The sequence below is a fragment of the Emys orbicularis genome, chromosome 1, assembly GCF_028017835.1.
Source record: "Emys orbicularis isolate rEmyOrb1 chromosome 1, rEmyOrb1.hap1, whole genome shotgun sequence".
NCBI classification, from domain to species: domain Eukaryota; kingdom Metazoa; phylum Chordata; order Testudines; family Emydidae; genus Emys; species Emys orbicularis.
Window position 1 is genome coordinate 305,257,237 of NC_088683.1, and position 22,414 is coordinate 305,279,650.

General features: G+C 39.8%; 1 protein-coding gene across 1 annotated transcript in view; it reads right to left on the bottom strand.

Moving 5' to 3' along the window:
* VWA8 (von Willebrand factor A domain containing 8) overlaps positions 1 to 22,414 on the bottom strand; it is a 263,005-nt gene that overhangs the window by 69,655 nt on the left and 170,936 nt on the right. The window contains exons 29-34 of the mRNA XM_065414163.1: positions 14,111 to 14,227; positions 13,334 to 13,398; positions 13,108 to 13,233; positions 12,231 to 12,340; positions 9,691 to 9,845; positions 3,725 to 3,926 (exon numbers count right to left, since the gene is read on the bottom strand). Coding sequence (XP_065270235.1) covers positions 3,725 to 3,926; positions 9,691 to 9,845; positions 12,231 to 12,340; positions 13,108 to 13,233; positions 13,334 to 13,398; positions 14,111 to 14,227 — 775 coding nt within the window. The remainder of the gene's footprint in view (positions 1 to 3,724; positions 3,927 to 9,690; positions 9,846 to 12,230; positions 12,341 to 13,107; positions 13,234 to 13,333; positions 13,399 to 14,110; positions 14,228 to 22,414) is intronic.

Genomic DNA, 22,414 nt, shown 5'->3' on the forward strand with positions numbered 1-22,414 from the left:
ACCTGTCATTGAAGATAATGCATATTGTTCATCCCACTGACAGTACATTTGGGCAGCATTCCAAAACACAGTGCTTTTAAAAATCTTGAAAATTGCAAGGACATATTAACTGTGAGCTAATTTTTTTTAATTAAACCTGCTGCCTATTAATTTAATTGGGTGACCCCTGGTTTTTGTATTGCGTGAAAGGGTAAATAACACATCTCTATTCATTTTGTCCACACCATTGATGATTTTATAGGCCTCTATCATACCCCCCCCCCCCGTAGTCTCTTTTCTAAGCTGAACAGCCCTAATTTTTTTAAGTCTCTCCTCCTATTCAGATCATTTATGAATATGTTGAACAATACTGGTCCCAGTACAGATCCTTGGGGAACCCTGTTGTGAAAACTGACCATTTATTCCTACCCTTTGTTTCCTTCTTTTAACCAGCTACTGATCCAGGAGAAGACCTTCCCTTTTATCCCATGACTCCTTACTTTGCTTAAGAGCCTTTGGTGGGGGACCTTGTCAAAGGCTTTCTGAAAATCCAAGTATACTATATCCTGGATCACCCTTGTCCACATATTTATCGACCCCAGCAAGGATTTCTAATAGATTGGTGAGGCATGATTTCCCTTTACAAAAGCCAGGCTGACTCCTTCCCAGCATATTGTGTTCATCTCTGTTTCTGATAATTCTATTCTTTACAATAGTTTCAACCAATCTGCCTGGGTCTGAAGTTAGGCTTACCAGCTCATAAATACCAGGATCGCCTCTAGAGGTTTTTAAAAATCGGCGTCACATTAGCTATTACCAATCTCCTGGTATGCAATAAGTTATATACCACAGTTAGTAGTTCTATAATTTCATATTTGAGTTCCTTCAGAACTCCTGGGGGAATACCATCTGGTGCTTATAACTTATTAATGTTTAGCTTGTTCCAAATCTTCCACTACTGACACCTCAATTTGGGACAGTTCTTCAGATATGTCAACTAAAAAGATGGCTCTGGTGTGGTAATCTCCCTCACATCCTCTGCATTAAAGACCGATGCTCCTTTAGCATCTCAAATCGTTCAGTCGCTCTATGGATTGTTTGGCAGGCTTCCTGTTTCTGATGTACTTAGTTTTTTGCTTGTTAGATTTTGTGTCTTTTGTTAGTTGCCCTTCAAATTCGTTTTTGGCCTGCCTAATTATACTTGTACACCTGACTTGCCAAAGTTCTGTTTCTTTCTATTTTCCTCAATACATTTGACTTTCAATTTTTAAAAGATGTCTTTTTGTTTCTAACCACTCTGTTTAGACACGCTGGTAGTTTTTGGCCCTGTTTTTGTTTTATCTGAAACATATAGTTTGAGCTTCTGTTACTGTGTTTTAAAAAAGTTTCCTTGCAGCTTGCAGGCATTTCATTCTCCTAGCATCCTCATTTTTCTGCAGTTCTCCTGTTTGAAGTGAAATGCTACTGTGGTGTATTTCTTTGGTATTCTCGTTCCCCACGCCCCCGGGATGTTACGTTTAATTACATTATGGTTGCTATTATCGAGTGGTTCAGCTATAGACCAGATCTTGCCTACACTTAGGACTATATCAAGAACTGCCTGTCTTCTTGTGGGTTCCAGGACTAGCGGCTCCAAGAAGCAGAAATTTTATCTCTGCATTCCGTCCCAAAGTAACATGTTCCCAGGCAATATGGGAATAGTTGAAATCTCTCCTTATTATTGGGTTTTTGGTTTTTGTATCCTCTCTAATCTCCCTGGGCATTCCACAATCATGTCACCATCCTGGTAAGGTGGTCAGTAGCATATTCCTACTGCTATACTCTTATTATTGAAACATGGAATTTCTATCCATAGAGAGTCTATGTAAATAAGATTTTTACTATATTTGACTCTATGCTTTATTTCACATATAGTGCCATGCCCCCACCACTCTGACCTACTTTGTCATTGCTATATATTTTGTACCCTGGTATTTCCACATCCCATGGATCATCATCATTCCAAAAACTTTCTGTGATGCCTATTATATCAATATCCTAATTTAATACCAGGCCCTCATCTGCACCCATATTTGTATTTAGACTTGTATTTCTATACAAGCATTTATAAAATTTGTCAATATTTAGTTGTCTGCCTTCATGTGATGTGGTAGAAGTAAGCAGTTATTTTAAATCCATACCCAATAAATGATGAATGCACAAGTGCATGTTTGCCCTCAAGTAACCCTAATTTACACATCCTTGCTTTCAGACTTAATAAGTATATTATTGAAATATGACATGATCCCTTACCTATGTTTATATTTTGAGGGTACAGATCTATTTGGTATTCTTTGGAGAGTAAATTATTTGCTATTTTTCTTTTTAAAATATATATAGCTACTATCCAAGTTACCAGTTCCAATAAAATAGAGAACGACTTCTTTGTTTGCCACTGCTGGAACAATCTTGACAAAATGTATTGCACTGTGTTAGAATCTGGCTGAAGTATTTTACATTCTTAATAGAAACGGAAGGCTGTGTGCCAAAACTGACCAGTTACTGGGGAGGATGGGAAAAGTAGGGCTACACACCAAATTCAAGTTATTCCAATTTGGCTTGATACTTAGAGCAAACATTTTTTGGTTTTTATTATAACAAATTGCAACAGTTGCTGCATCAGCATTTGCTCATGCATAAAGCCAACCTTACAGTGATTATTAATGATTGTTTTATATGCAACTTTCTTCTGTTTCACATGACAACTCAGTTTCGCAGAATAAATGGTGTGAATAAGCAACCTTCTGCTACTCATACAAGTTCAAGAAGGTAAGAGGCATGTATTTTATCCCTGAAATCAAAGTAGATTTCACACATCAGAATGAGTGAGTCAGCCACAATAAAAGCATTTTAATCATTTGAGTGGTTTAAAAATAAAATACACTTAAATAATAACTTAAAATAAAACACTAATCAATTTAAAAAGAAGTAGATTACATTAAAGCAATCTGTTTTTATTAGGGGAATTATATATAAATAGTGCCATCATTCATCCACAAAATATAATAAATAGTCAAATGTGATTTTCCTGGGAAGCAGATAAGGAAATACAATAATATCCCATTTGGCAGATGAGGAAACTGAGGCAGATACGTTAAATGATTTCCCAAGGCAACATGTAAATCAGTGGAAGAAAAGCAGTTAGACTCAGGAATTGCACATGCTCAGTATAATAAAAATCTTTTGTTCCATTATGCCACCTTTCATCCACAGATGCGAAGGCACTTTACAAACATTGTGGATTAAGCCTTACAATGCCCCGAAGATGTACTGGCACAGAGAAATGAAGTGATTTGCCAAAGGCTACACAAGGAATCTGTAGCAGATTTACCTGTGCCTGAATCTCACGAACATCCCTTCTACCTTAGAGCATGCACATGCACAGATGGCCAGAGAGTCAAGTTAATCAAGGCACAATTAAGATTAATTCCATTAGGATTAACTCCACTAGGATACCTGTTCTGTGGGCAGACAGATGAGTTAATTCCCTAATCTTGCAATTTAGGATCTTTAATGTGCACTAAATTCATTCTAGAATTGGTAAAATGTGTGCAACTTCCCTCTTTCTCCCCAAATCCAGTTAGGATTTTAAATGTTTGCTTTCTGATTCTTTAAAGCACGTTATAAACATACGGCATGAGTACTCTACAATTAAAACAAAGCCTTTATCTACAGTTGATATAGCTGAAATAAGGTAATCTCTTACCTTTTGGATAAAGTTCTTTCAACGGGATGTCTCCAGGTGCTAAAATTCTGACTATTTGATTAGTAGCTAATAAAGTCACACAATTAATTTGTTTTGCAACTCCGGTTTTACTGCGCCTCCCATAGTAAAATGGATCAGAAGGAGAAGCATGTCGGCTGCCCAGCGAGGAGCCTCTCTTCCAGCTGTACACCTCATTGGGAGACTGAGAGAGAGAGAAGGTAACTTGAGGACTTCAGTGAGCAAAGACTTGTATAAAGCACCCTTTAAACAAATGGTCTGGATAAGCTCCCATTTCAAATCAAACTTAACCATTTTGAACAATTCTCAGTTCATGCCACGAGAGGTAGAAGAGCTGGCTGTGTCTGTCTTTGAGGGAGCTTCTACTGACAAGATGCGTGAGCTTCTACTAACATAAGAACTGCCATATTGGGTCAGACCAAGGCTCACCTTGCCCAGTATCCTGTCTCTGTACCAGACCTTTAGAAGAGTGTACAGAACAGGGCAATTATGGCGTAATTCACCCCTGTCTTCCACTCCCAGCTTCTGGCAGTCAGAGGGTTAGGGTCATTCTGAGCATGGGGCTGCGTCCCTGCCATCTTGGCTAATAGCCATAGGTGGACTTACCCTCCATGAACTTATCAGGTTGTTTTATGAACACATTTATACTTTTGGCCACCATAATATCCCAAGGCAATGAGTTCCATGGGTTATTTGTGCATTGTGCAAAAAAGTACTTCCCCTTGTTTGTATTAAACCTGCTGCCTATTAATAGCTCAGTGGTTTGAGCATTGGCCTGCTAAACCCAGGGTTGTGAGTGCAATCCTTGAGGGGGCCATTTAGGGAACTGGGGTAAAAATCTGTCTGGGGATTGGTCCTGCTTTGAGCAGGGGGTTGGACTAGATGACCTCCTGAGGTCCCTTCCAACCCTGGTATTCTATGATTATGATTCTAAGATGAACAGCCCTAGTCCTTTTAGTGTCCCCTCGTATGGAAACCGTTCCATACCTTTAATCATCTTTCCCCCCCCCCCTTCTCTAAACCTCTTCCAGTTCCACTATATCCTTTTTGAGATGGGGCGACCAGAACTGGACAAAGTATTAAAGGTGTGGGCATACCATAGATTTATATAGTGGCATTATGGTATTTTCTATACCTTTTCTAATAGTTCCTAACATACTGTTAGCCTTTTTGACTGCTGCGAGGCATTGAGCAGAAGCTTTCAGAGAACTATCCAAGGTGATTTCAAGATCTCTTTCTTGGATGGCAACAGCTAATTTAGAACCCATCATTGTATACGTGTAGTTGGGATTATGTTTTCCATTGTGCATTCCTTTGCACTTAACTTTGAATTTCACCTGCCATTTTCTTCCCCACTCACCCAGTTTTATGAGGTCCCTTTGTAATTCCTCAGTCTGTTTTGGACTCAACTATCTTGAATAATTTTGTAGCATCTGCACACTTTGCCACTTCATTGTTAACCCCCTTTTCCAAATCATTAATGAATATATTAAGCAGCACAGGCCCCAGTACAGATCTTTGGGGGACCCCACTTGTTCACCTCTCTCCATTGTGAAAACTGACCATTTATTCCTACCCTTTGTTACCTTCTTTCAACCAGTTACTGATCCATGAGAGAACCTTCCCTCTTATCCCATCACTACTTAGTTTCCTTAAGATCCTTTGGTGAGGGACCTTGTCAATGGCTTCCTGAAAATCCAAGTACACTATATAAATTGGATCACCCTTATCCACATACTTGTTGACTCCTTCAAAGAATTCTAATAGATTGGTGAGGCCTGACTTCTCTTTAGAAAAACCATGTTGACTTTGTTTATCTATGTATGTTCTTTACAATAGTTTCCTTCAATTCTCCAGGTGCTGAAGTTAGCCTCATCAGCTTGTAATTGCCAGGATCTCCTCTGGAGCCCTTTTTAAAAAAATCAGCATTATGTTAGCTACCTTGCAGTCATCTGGTACAGAGGCTGATTTCAGTGATAGGATTTGACTTACAAATTTTAAAGGATGCCTTACTGCCTCTAACGGCCTCCATAACTCTGCAGTTGGTCCTCCTATTTTAAAAAAATATATTTGGGGTAGACATTTAGTCTGAGTCTCTATTATGGTGTTTTTAAGTAGTCTACATGCGGCTTGCAAGCATTTTACCCTTGTGACTGCTCTTTTTAATTTCCGTATAACTAGCATCCACATTCTTGTGTAGTTCACCTTATTAAAGTTAAATCTTAAGTGGTGGGTTTTCCTTTTTATCTCCCCCCCCGCATAAGGATGTTAAATTTAATTACATTATGTCACTATTGTCAAGCAGTTCAGCTATGGAAAGTTGCTCTTGGGCCCAATCCTGTGCTCCACTAATGACTAAATCAAGAACTTCCTCTCTCCTTGTGGGTTCCAGGACTAGCTGCTCCAAGAAGCAGTCATTAATGGTGTCTAGAAATGTTATCTCTGCATCACACCCTGTCGGTGACATTTACCCAGTCAATATAAGGATAGTTGAAATCCCCCATTATTATTGTGTTTTCTGGTTTTGTAGCCTCTCTAACATCCCCTATCATTTCAGAATCACCGTCACCATGCTGGTCATGTGGTCGATAGTATATGCCTATTGCTATACTCTTATTACTCAAGAATAGAATTTCTATCCAGAGAGATTCTATGGTACTGTCATACTGAAGATTTTCACCTTATCTGACTGCATTTTTTTTTTTTTTTTTTAAATATAGTGCCACTCTCCCACCAGTGCAATCTACTCTGTCATGCCTATATATTTTGTTCCCTGGTATTTACTGTGTCCCATTGATTTTCTTCATTCCACCAAGTTTCTGTGTGGCTGTTATAGCAATATCCTCATTTAATGTCAGGCACTCTAGTTCACCTATCTTAGTGTTTAGACTCCTAGCATTTGTATATAATTTTGTCAATATTTAGCTGCTTGCCTTCATGTGTCATGTTTAAATGGATCTCTTTTACATTTGGCTGTTCCTCACTAAATCCTACCTGTACTTTACCAACGTCTGTCCTATCCTCTATACTGGGATATAGAGTTCCCCCTTTAATAATTTCATCCCTAAGAGATATCTCTGTCCAAACCGTGTGCTCCTCTGCACCTATCAGCATTCCCCAAACCTTTAGTTTAAAATCTCCTCTGCAACCTTTTTAACTGTACATGCCAGCAGTCTGCTTCCATTTTGGTTTAGGTGGAGCCCATCCCTTCTGTATAGGCTACTCTTTCCCCAAAAGGTACCCCCAGTTTCTAATAAACCTAAATTCCTCCTCTCTACACCATGGTCTCATCCACACATTTAGATTTTTGCAGTCCTGTCTGTCTTCCTGGCCCTGTGCAGGGAACTGGAAGCATTTCAGAGAATACTACCGTGGAGGTCGTGGACTTTAATCTCTTATCTAGCAGCCTAAATTTGGCCTCCAGGACCTCTCTACTGCCTTTTCCTATGTCACTGGTACCTACATGTACCAGAACCACTGGCTCCTCCCAGCTCTACCTATAAGGCTATCTTGATGTCTCGTAAGATCTGCTACCTTCACACCCAGTAGGCAATTCACCATGCAGTTCTCTAGGTCACCACAAACCTAACTATCTATGTTTCTAATAATCCAATCACCCACCATTATTATCTGTTTCTTCCTAATAACTGGGGTCCCTATCCCCAGAGGGATATTCTCAGTAGAAGAGGATATCATGACATCATCTGGAAGGTGGGTCCCAACTATGAGATCTTTTCCCTCTACTCCAGCTTGATGCTCTCCTGCCCTGAGACTTTCACTCTCCTCAACAGCACAGGGGCTGTTGGACAGGAAGTGAGACCACTCTACTATGTCCCTAACAGTCTCTTCTATGTACCTCTCTGTCTTCCTATGCTCCTCCAGTTCAGCCACTCTGGCCTCAAGAGCCTGTACTCTGTCTCTGGGGGCTGTGAGTTGCTTGCACTGCACGCATACATATGCCACCTGCCCACGACAAGCAAGAGGCCAAAAGCACACAAGTCTTGTTTAGGAGAGGTCAGGCTGCTGTAGGCATCAGAGTTGACTCTCTAAAGCCTTTTCAATAAAAGCACTTCCATTCTTAAGATGATGCCAAAAAAGATTTTTATGCCCTGAGGCCATTCAACTAGGAGGAGAAAACATTTCAACAATTTGATCTGTAACCAATCTATATAAAGGGATTTATTTACAAACTGTTTCCCCAACCATGTGATACTGGCAACAGCCATTAGGTCTGCATTACGTATAAAACTATTTAATGTCCATTTCTCAACATTCAAGAACATTGTTAAAACAAATGTATAATATACACATGGAAAACAAACCTAGTCTAATTATATAGTATTTTAAATATAAATCAAATCAAACTGAAATGCTACCCTGTAAAAGTATAGGGGGAGGTTTACCTGCTATTTTCCTAATCTATTTTGGATTTCAGAATACTAACTAGCTTTTTTCTAATGCCAGCTAATGGTTACATTCTCTTATTTACCCTGACATATTATATGACCAGAAAAACATTAGACTAATGGTCCTTATAGTCATGTATCCTGTCTCTGATCTTGGCAAGTATGAATTACTTCATAAAATGTACTAAAACCCCATACTGGAAAGCTATTCAATAATATTGACTAACATTTCTTTCTAACCCAAGGGAGGTATTGGTTGGCTTATACTAGGCTCAGGCCTAGCTAGTGTAACTGTGGCTGATATTGTAATTATTCTTAGAAATGTCTAAATCAGGGGTCGGCAATGTTCGGCACGCGGCTCGCCAGGGTAAGCACCCTAGCGGGCCGGGCCAGTTTATTTACCTGCTGACGCGGCAGGTTCGGCCAATCGCGGCCCCCACTGGCCGCGGTTCGCCGTCCCGGGCCAATGGGGGCGGTGGGAAGCCGCGGCCAGCACATCCCTCGGCCCGCGCTGCTTCCCGCCGCCCCCATTGGCCCGGGACGGCGAACCGCGGCCAGTGGGGGCCGCGATCGGCCGAACCTGCCGCGTCAGCAGGTAAATAAACTGGCCCGGCCCACTAGGGTGCTTACCCTGGCGAGCCACGTGCCGAACGTTGCCGACCCCTGGTCTAAATCCTTGTTTCAATTTTAGTAAGCTCTGTAACTCCAAGTGCTATAGCAGTGAGTTCAATGGATCAACGTTGTTATGTGCTATGTCAAAAAGTATTTCCCTTTATCAGTTGTAAATCTGATGACTTTTAATTCCAGCAGGTGTCCCCTTGTCCTTTTATTATTAGATAGTAAATAGAATTATCCTAAAAACCCTCTTAATACCAAATATACCCCTATCATGTCCCTCTTGTTCATCTTCATTCTGTGCAACATCTCTAATCGATATACTCTCCCCTCATATGCCTCTAATCATTTTCATTTCCCTTTCTGGATCTTTTCTATTTCTGCTATAAGATTTCTGAAACAGGGTGAGCAAAATCAAACACAGTATTCATGATCAGGCACACCATCAATTCAGCCAATGGCATAATAGTATTTTTCTGTAGTACTCTCCAGACTTTTTTTTTTTTTTTTTTAATTTTTTTTTTAACTACAGCTTGGCATCTCATTTGCTGTATTGATTGCTGCTGCATACTGAGCAGATGTTCACACTGAATTGTCTGCAATTATGTCATTTTCTTGAGTAGTTACATTTAATTTAAAACGTTTCTATGTGTATGAGGAGTAAGATTGTTCTTCCATGCGTAGTGTATGAAACTTATCTCCATTGAATTTCATCTGCCTTGTGTCACCCAATTTCCTATCACTGTCAAGTCCTTCTGAAATCTCTCTACACTTGACTACACTAACAAACATTGCATACTCTGCAAATTTTATTACCTCATTATTCACTACCTCTTGCAAATAATTAGGTTAATGGCTATTTAGATTAACTGGTTATGAAATAAATGTAATGATCATTATTTTACAATTTAATAATACTGGTTTTACCATAAGTTCTGGGAAGCCAACAACAATAGTAGCATAATTATGCACATCCGAGAGAATCCTGTTGGGAGAGCTGATCTTTTGTTCCACAGCTACGCTTAGGTTCTCTGAAGATAGTTGGTCACTTGAAACTGTGTGCGGCACACACAAATCAGATGCTAAAGTGGGGAATCAAATGATATGCATTAAATCCAGATAAGCAAGAGGAACCAATTATCTTTACAAGCACTGAGCACTAATTACTATTATTCTTTTTATCATAATTCAACAGAAATAAAATGAAGAAAAGAAGTCAAGATCTGTTTATGCTATATTGTACTACATCCAAAAAAATGACATTAAATTAACATTATTTAGGTTGCAAAGTCAAGCACTCAAAAGTTAGGAAAGCCTTAATTCTGCCAACTTGTGTCCTCGTATGCATTGAATGAGACAACAGTGAAATTGTCCCATGGGAGCAAAATTAAAGTTGCACGGAATATGCCATATCCTAATTTTCAACCTAAATAACTTTCTTTTAACATAGGATTTTTGTATATATAATTTCCTAGATTTTTATGAGTTTTTTTCTTTTAAGGAAAAAATATAATCAAATTCTATTATGTACAACTGTAACAATTCCCCCACCCAATAATGAATCATCAGCATGGTTTCAACTGGGAACCTTTTGCACTGCAGCAGAGACTGATGCTACTAGGACTACAGAAATCACCATGTTAGCTGGCAGCAACAGAAGGCTTTTTTCTGATGTGGGGGGAGGGTTGCCGTTTGCAGGTGCTGGGTCTGGGGACTGGTCAGGGGGATGACCAGCCTAACGAGGATCTCTCTTGCCCCCACTCCCAGCCCTGGGAAAACTCTGGCCCCAAGTATTTACCCATTTGCTGCTCTTCTCTGTACTTCTTCCAATTCTATTATAACTTTTTTGAGATGGGGCAACCAGAACTGCACACAAGTATTCAAGGTGTGGGCATACGATGGATTTATATAGTGGCATTATGATATTTTCTGTCTTATTATCTATCTCTTTCCTAATGGTTCCTAACATTCTGTTAGGTTTTTGACTGCTGCTGCAGATTGAGCAGATGTTTTCAGAGAACTATCCATAATGACTCCAAGGTCTCTTTCTTAAGTAGTCACAGACAATTTAGACTACATCATTTTATATGTATAGTTGGGATTATATTTTCCAATTACTTTGCATTTATCAACATTAAATTTCATCTGCCATTTTATTGCCCAGTCACCCAGTTTTGTGAGATCTTTGTAATTCTTCCCAGTCAGCTTTGGACTTAACTATCTTGAGTAATTCTGTATCCTCTGCAAACTTTGCCACCTCACTATTCATCCCCTTTTCCAGATGATTTATGAATATATTGAACAGCACTGGGCCCAGTTCAGATCCATGGGGGACCTTGCTATTTACGTTTCTCTCCACTGACCATTTATTCCTATCCTTTGTTTCCTATTTTTCAACCAGTTACTAATCCATGAGAGGACCCTTCCCTCTTATCCCATGACTCCTTACTTTGCTTAACAGCCTTTGGTGAGGGACTTTGTCAAAGGCCTTCTGAAAGTCCAAGGATACTATATCCATAGGATCATCCTTGTTCACATAATTGTTGACCCTCCTCCCCATTAAAGAATTCTAATGGATTAGTGAGGCATGATTTCCTTTAACAAAAGTCGTGTTGATTCTTCCCCAACATATCGTGTTCATCTCTGTGTCTGATAATTCTGTCCTTTATTATAGTTTCAACCAATCTGCCTGGTAGCGAAGTTAGGCTTACCAGTCTGTAATTGCCAGGATCTCCTCTGGAGCCTTTTTTAATAATTGGCGTTACATTAGCTATCCACCAATCATCTGGTACAGAGGCTGATTTAAGTGGTAGGTTACATACAGGAGTTAGTAGTTCTGCAATTTCATATTTGAGTTCCTTCATAACTCTTGGGTGAATAACATCTGGTCCTTATGCTTTATTACTGTTTAATTTATCAATTTGTTCCAAACCTGCCTCTACTGACAATGTTCAATAATTGTGGCATGCTGGCAACATTTTTCTGAGGAATGCAAGTGAGAGAAGGAAAACGGCACGTTTTAACTCAATATCTCAGTCAAATCTGAATGGAATTTCATGGGATATAGAAAAGGAACTTCAGAAGCCTAAAGGGTTCTTCCTCCTGAATGTCAAAGTCTGCTACAAACAATGGAGGTGTGAGAGCTCCTCAAACGAAAGGTTGCAAGAATCACTTGTAATGGAAAGTGATAGGCAATCTAAATAAAGGGGTTGCTACCAGCGCCCCCTATAATAGATGTGTGTGTGTCTGTACAGTTCTCAAAATTTCGGAGGCATTTTATTCAAACAATTCCAAGCCCATGTACAGAACTTTGCCATCTTTTTTGAAACAATGGTATGAATCATACACTACAGGAAAAGAATCAGACATGAAATTACTCAAACATCTAAAGTACCAGAATGTTGTTTGTACAGGCACAAACACAGAGTTGATTAAAAAAAAGAACGACACAGGTTTACACTGAGTACCTGTTGTTAAACCAAAACCCTTGTCAACTGGGTCTTCATTCAATGCATGCAGCTGGCAAACTCCACTCTCTTCAGATACCATATGCGCTGGCTTGGTTAAAAGAAATTTCCTGTAAATAATGCAGACTTATTAAAAAATGGTGTAACAAGAATATTTATTTGTTAAATAGTAAAAATACTCTATACTTATATAACAAGGATCTCAACATGTTTTACTTAAAATTAATTAAGCCTCACAACACATCTATGAGGTAGGTAAGCATTTATTCTCTCTAGTTTATAGGTCGAGAAAGTAAACCATAGAGAGGCAGATTTGCTTACGGTAACTATTTATACACTTTTATTTATTGTGAGGTTAAACAGAAACTGGAAAATGGAGCACTGTTTGTTCCATTAAACTATGAATCAAAGTAACTAGGAGAGTAGACTAATGAGCCAGATTTTCAGTTAGTCACACTAATATTGGCAAGGACCTAATTTATACAGGCATAAATACCAGCTGTGTATAATGTGGTCTGAATATGGACATAGCCAAATTTGGTCTAGATTTTCAGTGGTGCAAATTTACATAAGCTCATCTTGCACATTCACCACTCTGGATTCACAAGTGCAATTTGGGCATGGGGAAATCTGCACCTTTAAGAAATCTGACCATAGGCACCTAACCATAGACACAAACAAAACCAGTAAATTTGTGTGTGCACATCAGGCATTTGTGCAGGTAGGTTAGATGCACACAAATACTGATATGCAGCTGCAAATATTGCCAAATATCTCCATTTGTTCTATATTTGTATAGCTCTTAGCACAGGGGATCTTGATCCATGACTTGGGCTCCTAGACACTACCAAACAAATAATGAATTTGGTTAACTTACTGATTTGTTTTGCTTTCCACCAAGAGCCAACGGTCTTCAGCCACTAGGAAAACGGATCTGAGATTGATAGGTAGTGAGATAGTATGAGTTCGACCCTCCAGTACATCCAGCACAATAAGGTAGTTTCTGTGAAATGTAAACCAAGAAAACAATTATGAGGCAGAGAACGTATATGACAAATCTATTTTTTTAAACAAAAGCAATGTAATTTATAGTTAACTCTCACCCTTCTTCTTTGTAGAACACCAGCCAGTTTTTATGTGAAAACTCTCTGCACATTTTGTGACTGATCTAAAAAAATACATTACACATCAATTACAATTTGTCAGGTCAGTCCCCAATAGTTTACCTGACTCCTTATATTTATAGTTATGCTTTTTTCTGGTTAGAAAAGTCAGAAACTAAAATATTTGGCCAAGGTGATCAAAAAAGTGTGCCTAAAGTTAGGTTTCTAAACCCACATTTAGGCACGTAACTAGGTGGCCTGATTTTCAAGAGTGCTGAGAATCAAGCAGCAACCACTGAATCATACCAAATTTGCTAGTTTTTCTTTAATTAAGTAATTCACTATGATAACCGCATCTCAAAGCACCTTTCCACCTACTCCAAATTCATAAATTGCATCATAGTATAATGAATTACAGATCACGCTGCTCTGGGCTCAACAGAACCACAACAAAATGTTCTGTAACTCTTAGCAAAATATCTGAAAGGGTTTCATTGTAAAAATTACATATCCCTAGACAGCATCCCTTATTTATTGCCCTTCTATTCTGTAATGATGATATATTCTGCTGGTACAAAACTGAGAATTCAATATATATATATATATATATATATATATATATATATATATATATATATATATATATATATATATATCAGTACACAATTAACTGTTTGTTCCATAAAAGATGGAAAGGAAGCTATCCTGCTATCATGTCTGTAATACTGAGCTCTGATAGGTCTGGTATAGTCTAGCCAGGAAGTTGCTGTTCCTCACCGGCTCCTCCTTGTTGCCCCACCAGGATGCTCTCTTTGGAACTTCTTGGGTATCTGGTGAGAGTAAAAGTCTATGAATGGCACCAGTTTTCGTATCCAGCAACAAGACAACATTACTCTGTAAACAGAAAAGAGAGCATTACGCCCAGTCTTCTTAAAGCTCACAGCACCAGGTCTACATGAAGTGTCTTTGTTCTTTGCAATTGAAGCTACTTAATGTCACAAGGAAATTTAATTTTGAAAGTATGAATTGGATTTTACTTTGCTGGAAAATTGCAGACTGGATCCTCTGGTCTAGCAAAGCTGATCTCAGTGCAGAACTGATGAAGTAAGGCAAAGGTACAATTTAACTGACAATGGTTGGTTCAGATCAGTGGTTCCGAAACTTTAACAACCTGTGAACCCCTTTCACTAAAATGTCAAGTCTCACGAACCCCTCCTAAAAATGAATATTTCCAGGGATTTTCTCTTTTACCTGAGTATAAATTATAAAAGCAGTGATCTTGGAAATATAAAATTTGTTTTTATGACATGTTTATTCACACTATTATTATTTATCATTACAGTATTTTTATTACATTATGAAAACGGCAACATTCTTCCAAGATCTCACTTTCGTAGCTTGTATCATTTTGAATAAGCCTGTTTCATCAAGGAGTATCAGATGTGAAACAGCATGAAGGTATTTGAGTAAGCTTCTTAAAGTTCCTCCTACACAAGCATTCAGGTCTTGAGTAGTCAAACAACTACAGGCAAACAACGCATGTTACAAAGCTTAAACATGTTCTTCATAATAATTTTAAAAACAGTGCTAGGTGTCTATTTAATTTTAAAAACAGCAAAAAATATCCATCTCCCTTTCCATTTCTTATAAGGAGTCTTGAATATTTAAATCTCCTCAGTGTGACATATATGCTTGCTTTGATCTGCATAGCTCTGGCAAGTCCAAGGGACAGCTCTGTCCGCCATTAGGGAATTTTTTCCTGAGAACCCCCTGTAACATTTCGCGAACCCCCAGGGTTGGGACCCACTGGTCCAGATGAATGGTGCTATTTTAAAATTCTGTAATGTTTTATTCATGCTGAAAAAAATCAAATTTGTTTGTTTGTAGAGTTTACATCAATATTTAGAGGGAATTGTGAAAGTCTAATGTTAATTTACAGTGGTCTAATATGATTTATGCAGTTAAGGCTTAAATCATCTGTGGCAGCCATTTGCATTCAACTACACAGGAAAGTCTTACCAGCTTTGCTTCTTCCATCTTACTAAAAGATTTGCCGCAACTCTTGAGTGTTTCCTTAACATTATGCTAGAACAACAGAACCCCCCACCCCCGAACATTTAAATCATATGGAATTTGAAAAACTATTATATGGAAAAAGGTTAAGCTATAATTTGATATTATTGTGTGGCTCCTGTAGCATCGCTTTAAATATTTCTTTTTAAAACATTCTAAAGTTGTTCCTAAGGCATTAAACTTTTAAGGACTCGGGAAAATGATCACACACAGCCAACCTTAACTGCTCTAAATTAAATTTTAAAAGCTACAAAAGAATAAGCTAATTAAGTCTTGTATTTCATTACTTCATTAATGTCTTGGCTCTAAATCTTTGTCATTCAGTGAAACGCTACGTTCTTCAAGGGGTTTTTTTAAGGACATATTAAAAGTCAACTGTATGCGTGTCTAACATCTGAAGTAATACACAGTGAATGATAAAGGACTAAAAAGGTGAAGTCCACAAGATTCTCCTAAATAAAATATGTACTAACTCAATCTGAGTCACAGTTTTTGCGGGTAACCTTCAGATTTTCTCTAGGGCTGTTATTTTAGAGGAATGAACTTTTCATTTTGAATGAGAGCTTATTGTAGCTAAATATGGTAAAACATTTATAATATTATCATGACATCTGTAGCATTTGGAAAACTTCAGCTGCAGCTCAACTCTTCTAATAAAAGAAGAATTTGTTAAATGCTCACGTATTCCAACCCAAATTATAGAAATGTGGCCCAGGAGAGGGTTTGTTTTGGATTTTGGTTTTCTGCCACATTGTATTTATATACTTCTGCATCAGCATAGCTGAACTGAAGAAATGCATTAGCCTTCCAAGACACAAAAAACCCCATATGAATCAGTTATGTTCTTCTACTTAGTATTAAGTTTATACGTGCAGTTGGCAGTATAAAAAGCCTCTCTACTCCACCCCTTTTGATGTTAATGGTTTCCTTCTGTGCTAAGTGACCGATGGCATATTCTGTCTGTGTTTAATAATAGAATTTTGCGTCACTTGTGAACACATCCAACTGCAGTTCTGGCAATCCTTCAAGTGGGATGGGAAAAGATGCTGATGTGCAGTTCCGTTATGTTTGTTCTCGACTGGGAGAAAAGTAACCTTTGGGTGACCTCATGACCCTGATGTCTGGAATTCCAAACTTTGGACAGATGTAATAACCAGCCTCATGAGTGGCGTTCTTTTATTTTTAGTGTCTGAACAGTTTTCCTTTCCTTACTGCTGCTTTTATTTGAGTTAGGATTTTCCTCTTAAAAGTCCTTAAACCAAACAGGGCTGTGATTTCACTGCTGAGTGGAGAAGTTGTGCTCAATGCTCTTGCAGGCATAGTGAGGAGTAGGGGGGAGCGGCCGCAGATAAAAGTAATAATTTAAATATTTAACCCTCACTTACTTCCTCCTTTTTAACCATCTTTCTTGCCCACAACAAAATTTCCTGTCCCTTGGTCCTTAACTCCATTCCCAGTTTCTCCCTTATATGCCTCCTCCCAGACACAACCATGCTCACACATGCAGTTTCTTCCTCTCTTGTCTTATATGCCCAACCTCCTGGAAACACATATATGCAACAAATTCAAATATTCCTCCCCTTTCAGTTATAGATAAGACTTTCTTACTGGCGCTTGGGCCTTGCAAAGTAAACCTCTCCCTACAGTGTGTGCTCCAATGCCTCCCTTACACAGGCAGCTTCTCCTAGCACTGCTACCTGCAGATCTCAGGTGACACTGACACATTTAGCAACCTTGTCATTGCATATCCGTAAAACAGAGGTAGAGAAAGTAAGTGAAAGAAGTCTGTGTAGTGAAGTTCCTGGGTTCCACCTCTGCTGAACTCCGAGCTGGGAAAAAAATAGTATATGAACATGTAACAATCACAATGCATACACAAAAGGAGGCAGAAGCAAGGTTCACTGTAGCAAACTGAAAACTGTTTTTTTCCCAAATAGTGGATGTTTATACTTGTAAACTTAGGGTTTGTCTACACTGTGCGGCAATGCACTCTACAGGAACTTTTAGTTCCTACCAGCAGGGTCTGCATGGACCAATTAATGTACAATCCTTTTGTGTGCTTTAGGAATCACACCCCTGTAGAGTGCATTACCTCACCATGTAGACAAGTCCTTAATGGGCTTTTATATAACACTTATTGTTTGTAAAATATAGTGTGAGAACCTTGGAATATTTCTAGCTGTTAAAATGCTTTTATATTGCAAAATGTTATACTTAACAGTAAATTACTATGCTGGGTTAATATCAGTTTTACTGTTGTATTTCTACAGTTTATATTTCAGTTAATTGGAGCTGTCCCTTTAAGAACAATATGGGACGGAAGTACAGAACAATGTGTGGGAGATTTTCGTCTCTGTGTCAACAGAGCAGAAGTCCTCCCCTTGCGTAAGATCCAAAAAGGTCAGAACTTGATTTAATCTGTGTATCTTTCAAAAAAACAAATCTCATTCATGAAGGTGTAGCATCAGATCTTACTGGGGGACCAGATGCCTCAGAGCATTGCTTATGGGCTGCAAACCCTCCAGTCTGTAGGTCACCAATTTTAATCCAGACCAGATTACTATGGATTAAAAACTGTTCCCATCTAATGGATGTTTGGTGATCCCCCATTATGTGAGGAGTTTGGTGGGCTTTAGTTTCAGCTCCAATGTCACAAACTCACACTATACTCTGCACTGGTTGGCAGACTCAGCAGAGGGGTCAAAAACGTCATGGGCCACAGAGACTAAACTACCCCTGCTACCCATAGAGCAAGTTTCTTCCACAGCATCCTCCAGATAAAGATCAAAGTATGCTGGCAGGGCACGGTGTGTGGACAGCCTGTCCTGCTGATAACAGGAACTTCATTTACTAGGACTATCGAATCAATACTTTTTACCAGCACTAAATTCACACAATTTTTTCTAAAACGGAAGTTTATTGTTACAGATACATTGGTTCTAAATATGCAAATTATCTAATTAAATAATTTGCATGTGGTTTGCTTCACACACTAAACTCCACAAAACTTACCCACTATCTACGTGTTACCATTTAGACTGGCCAACAGCATTGGGTGCATACAGAGGGGAAACACTTGGTCTGTGAGGGGGAGGGTACCCTGCAGTTCAGTGTGGTGGCAAGGAACACCGCCACCAAGCTTTTCCCTGAAGAGCTGAAAGCCCCTACTGAGCACTCTGAACTCCTTCCCCCCACATGAGAGCCATTATGGATCTACCACCAAGATTCAGGTGGTAAAGGGGAAGCCCTCCTAAGTTACCAACTGAAGCGTTTGACATAGGAGGGATAAAAAAAGGGCCACGCTCAGCACTGAGGTCTTCAAGCCATTCAGTAGAATGTGAGTCTCCCTTCCCTCTCCCAAGCAAACATGGGGTGGCTTAAAAGTTGGTAATCCCCACAAATATGCAATTAAGTTAAAGCCCCAATAAAGTACACTTTAGTAAAATTTTACTTAAGGGAGGAAGAAGAAATTAAGGACTTTTATTTTAGTGCAATGCTCTTGATTCAATCCAGATGGACATTATATGAGAAAAAACAAATAGCAGCAGTTCGTCTGCACAGCCATGGATATAGTTGTCTCATCCTTTCCACTATAATTACCTATTTAAGTGTGTTTTGTAATTGAGTCATAAATGTTCATCTAAAAAAATGTTTTATTAGAACAGCTATTTGGAAAGTCACTACTCTGTGATACTAAGTACTGGGATATTTTTAAAACAAAAATAACAAACGGGGAAGCAGAGATTTTATTTTATTTTTAAAGTGATTTTTGTTTCCTTCAAGATTTTAGCACTTTTTGACCCTTTTTTCGAATACTCGTAACTGGAGGTCTGGCTTACATAATGATACTTGGTATTTATTATAGCACTTTTGGTCTCCAAACCACTTTACCAGCAGTAGCTAATCCTCACAATGTCCCTGTAAGGTAGGGTTACCATATTTAACAAATAAAAAAAGAGGACCCTCCACGGGGCCCTGGCCCTGCCCATTTCCCACCCCCAGCCCCGCCCCAACTCCGCCCCTTCCCCACCCCAACCCCGCCCTAACTCCGCCCCCTCCTCCCTCCCACTCCCAGCCACGCGAAAAGGGCTGCCCGAGCGCTACCGGCTTCACGGTTTGCCGGGCAGCCTCCAGACCCTGCGCCCCCGGCCGGCGCTTCCCCAGCGCAGCGGAGCCCGGGAGGGGAAGCGCCCAGCCGGGGGCGCAGGGTCTGGAGGCTGCCCGGCAAACCATGAAGCCGGTAGCGCTCGGGCTTCGGGCAGCCCCCATGCCTCCGGACCCTGCGCCCCCGGCCGGGCACTTCCCCTCCCGGGCTCCGGCGGCGCAGGGTCCGGAGGCATGGGGGCTGCCCGAAGCCCGTAGCGCTCGGCTCTTAAACAGAGCCGAAGAGTCAGGGGAGGAGCAGAGCCGCCGCGGCCGGAGGCTCTGCTCCTCCCCTGACTCTTCGGCTCTGTTTAAGAGCCGAGCTGCCCGAGCGCTACCGGCTTCGGGCAGCCCCCATGCCTCTGGACCCTGTGCCGCCGGAGCCCGGGAGGGGAAGTGCCCGGCCGGCGGCTGGGGTCCGGAGGCAAGGGGGCTACCTGAAGCCCATAGCGCTCGGGCGGCTCGGCTCTTAAACAGAGCCGAAGAGTCAGGGGAGGAGCAGAGCAGCCGCGGGAGGGGAAGTGCCCGGCCAGCATTTTTCCCGGACATGTTCGGCTTTTTGGCAATTCCCCCCGGACGGGGGTTTGATTGCCGAAAAGCCGGACATGTCCGGGAAAAACCGGACGTATGGTAACCCTACTGTAAGGTAGGTACTGTATGTTATTACTCTCCCTATGCAGACACAAGGAAGATGCAAAAAAGAAAAATTAAGTGACTTGCCATAGGCCATAGAGAGTCAGTGGCAGAGCTCAGATTAGCACTCAGAAATCCTGTGCTTGGTTCACTATTTGTTTTTGCTTCCATGGTGCTTATCACCTCACAAATATCAATACATTTGGCCTCATTTAGGTAAGTAATAGCATCATTCCCATTTTACAAATGCACAGACTTGCCCAGGTCCACCTAGTAAATCTGTTGCAGAGCTAGATATAAAACCTAGGTCTCCTGATTTTTAGTCCATTTTTTTAACCTCACGGTCATCCTTGTCCACTAGATTACATCTGCCCTCTGAAAGTTTGAATGCTTAACTAAACTTTACTTGAACTATACAACATTTTTGATTCTACAAATTAAGGCTGAACTGGCTTGCCAGCAATACTGTCAAGCCTTCTGGCCTATGGTTACAAGTGGAAATATTTCAAGATCAGATGGATTCTCAAAGTTCTGTATTTTTACACTTCTCAGCAGGGACCAGAAGTGCAGAGATTCAAAACATGAAGAAAAATAAAAAAAGAGAAAAAAACCTCTCTTACTTTTTATTTTTTGAAGCCTTAAGGAAGGATTATTTCATTTCAAGTTAAAATTCTGGATAAAAGTACAAGCTGTGTTACCTGACTTGTCCAATTTGCCCACCTCTAGCCTTCAAAAACCCGGGAAAAATAAAAAGAACTCCAAATGTACCATTTTCTAAAATCTCCTGATTTTTTGAACTCTTGAAGTGGACAATACTGTCTTTCCTTCCCCTTCCCATGTCAAAAGTCAGGTGAGGAAATTGCACCACAGGGGTCTTCCTCATCCTTCTGGAAGCAACAGGCTGCATGTTAGCAGTAATCTGGGCTCTGCTTATTCTGCCTGATATGAAACTAAACAGACTAAATGAGCTGTGAACTAAGGGACAGCCCAGATCAAAGCTTCAGATCACACAGCAGTGGCCATCAGGGCTACGCCAGGGTCCAGCCCACCAGATAAATGTTCCTTGGTATCTCATTTTGGGCCTTGCACCGAGCAAATTATTAACCTGGCCTTCAACTGGTGAAAAATTAAATAGAATGATAGGCAACAATCCACGGTGATTAATAATATGCTACATGAGTGGATCATATTCCTTAATTTTTCCACATAAAGTGCAAGAAACTGATTGTTATAGAAAGGTCACGTCATTTTTGAAGTGATCCTAAACATATGCAGGCTCTGTAAATCTAAACTGTCAGTTTAATGAAGTATATTTTAAGAATCAATGAAGATCTATTTTAATATTAAGTTTGTATATGAAATCCTAAGATAATGCAAAACATGCAGTAATATTATTGTTAGTATATTATTTTCCAGCATGATAATTAGGTTTATTTTTAGAATGCCTTTGCCCAACTGTGGCACTTGCTGAGAAAGACAAGACCGAAGTTGCCAATATTCAAACTTATGGTCAGAGAAAGAAAAGAAGGTTACAGCTGAGCAAAAGTCGACAGCAATGGTGCATTGAACCACAGTAGCCAACCTATAGTACAATCTTTATATCAGATTTTAATTCAGACTTTTATTGAAAAACGTATCCTAGAAGGACAGACATTATCACAGTGTAAAACCAATCACTGAGTTAACTGCCTAAAGTGTCACAGAAGCCTTTGATAAAATATTCCCTCTCCTCCCCAAAGAGATTCAATGCTATTGCAGTTTTGTTAAAAATAATACCAACAAGACAATTATTTTCATTTTAGGAATTTCAGAAGTTTAATAGGAGTGTACTGCTCGGATCTGCCTTCAGAAAATGTCTAGTATTCTAAACGGTCTCAGGCACTCAAAGTAGAGGATCGAGTGCCATCTGTTTTACAATTTCCTGTACTGACTTTAGTCATAGAGGGCAAAACCTTGTTTTGAACTGAACAAACTTGTTATGAGCTTCCCAAAATAGCTCAAATAGTACTTTTACAACTGATCAAGACAACTCTATTGGCACAGTGAAGGAAGTTAGCTTTTGGATGAAAATTGGGAAAATGCATTTCTAGGGGCCCAATTCAACATGGATATAGGCAAATGCAATTCTGCTGAGATCAGTAACAGGTTGCCCTGCTTACGTATGCACTGAATTTAGTCATAAGTCTGAGACCAGTAAAACATACCTATATTTAGGCTATGACAATATGCATG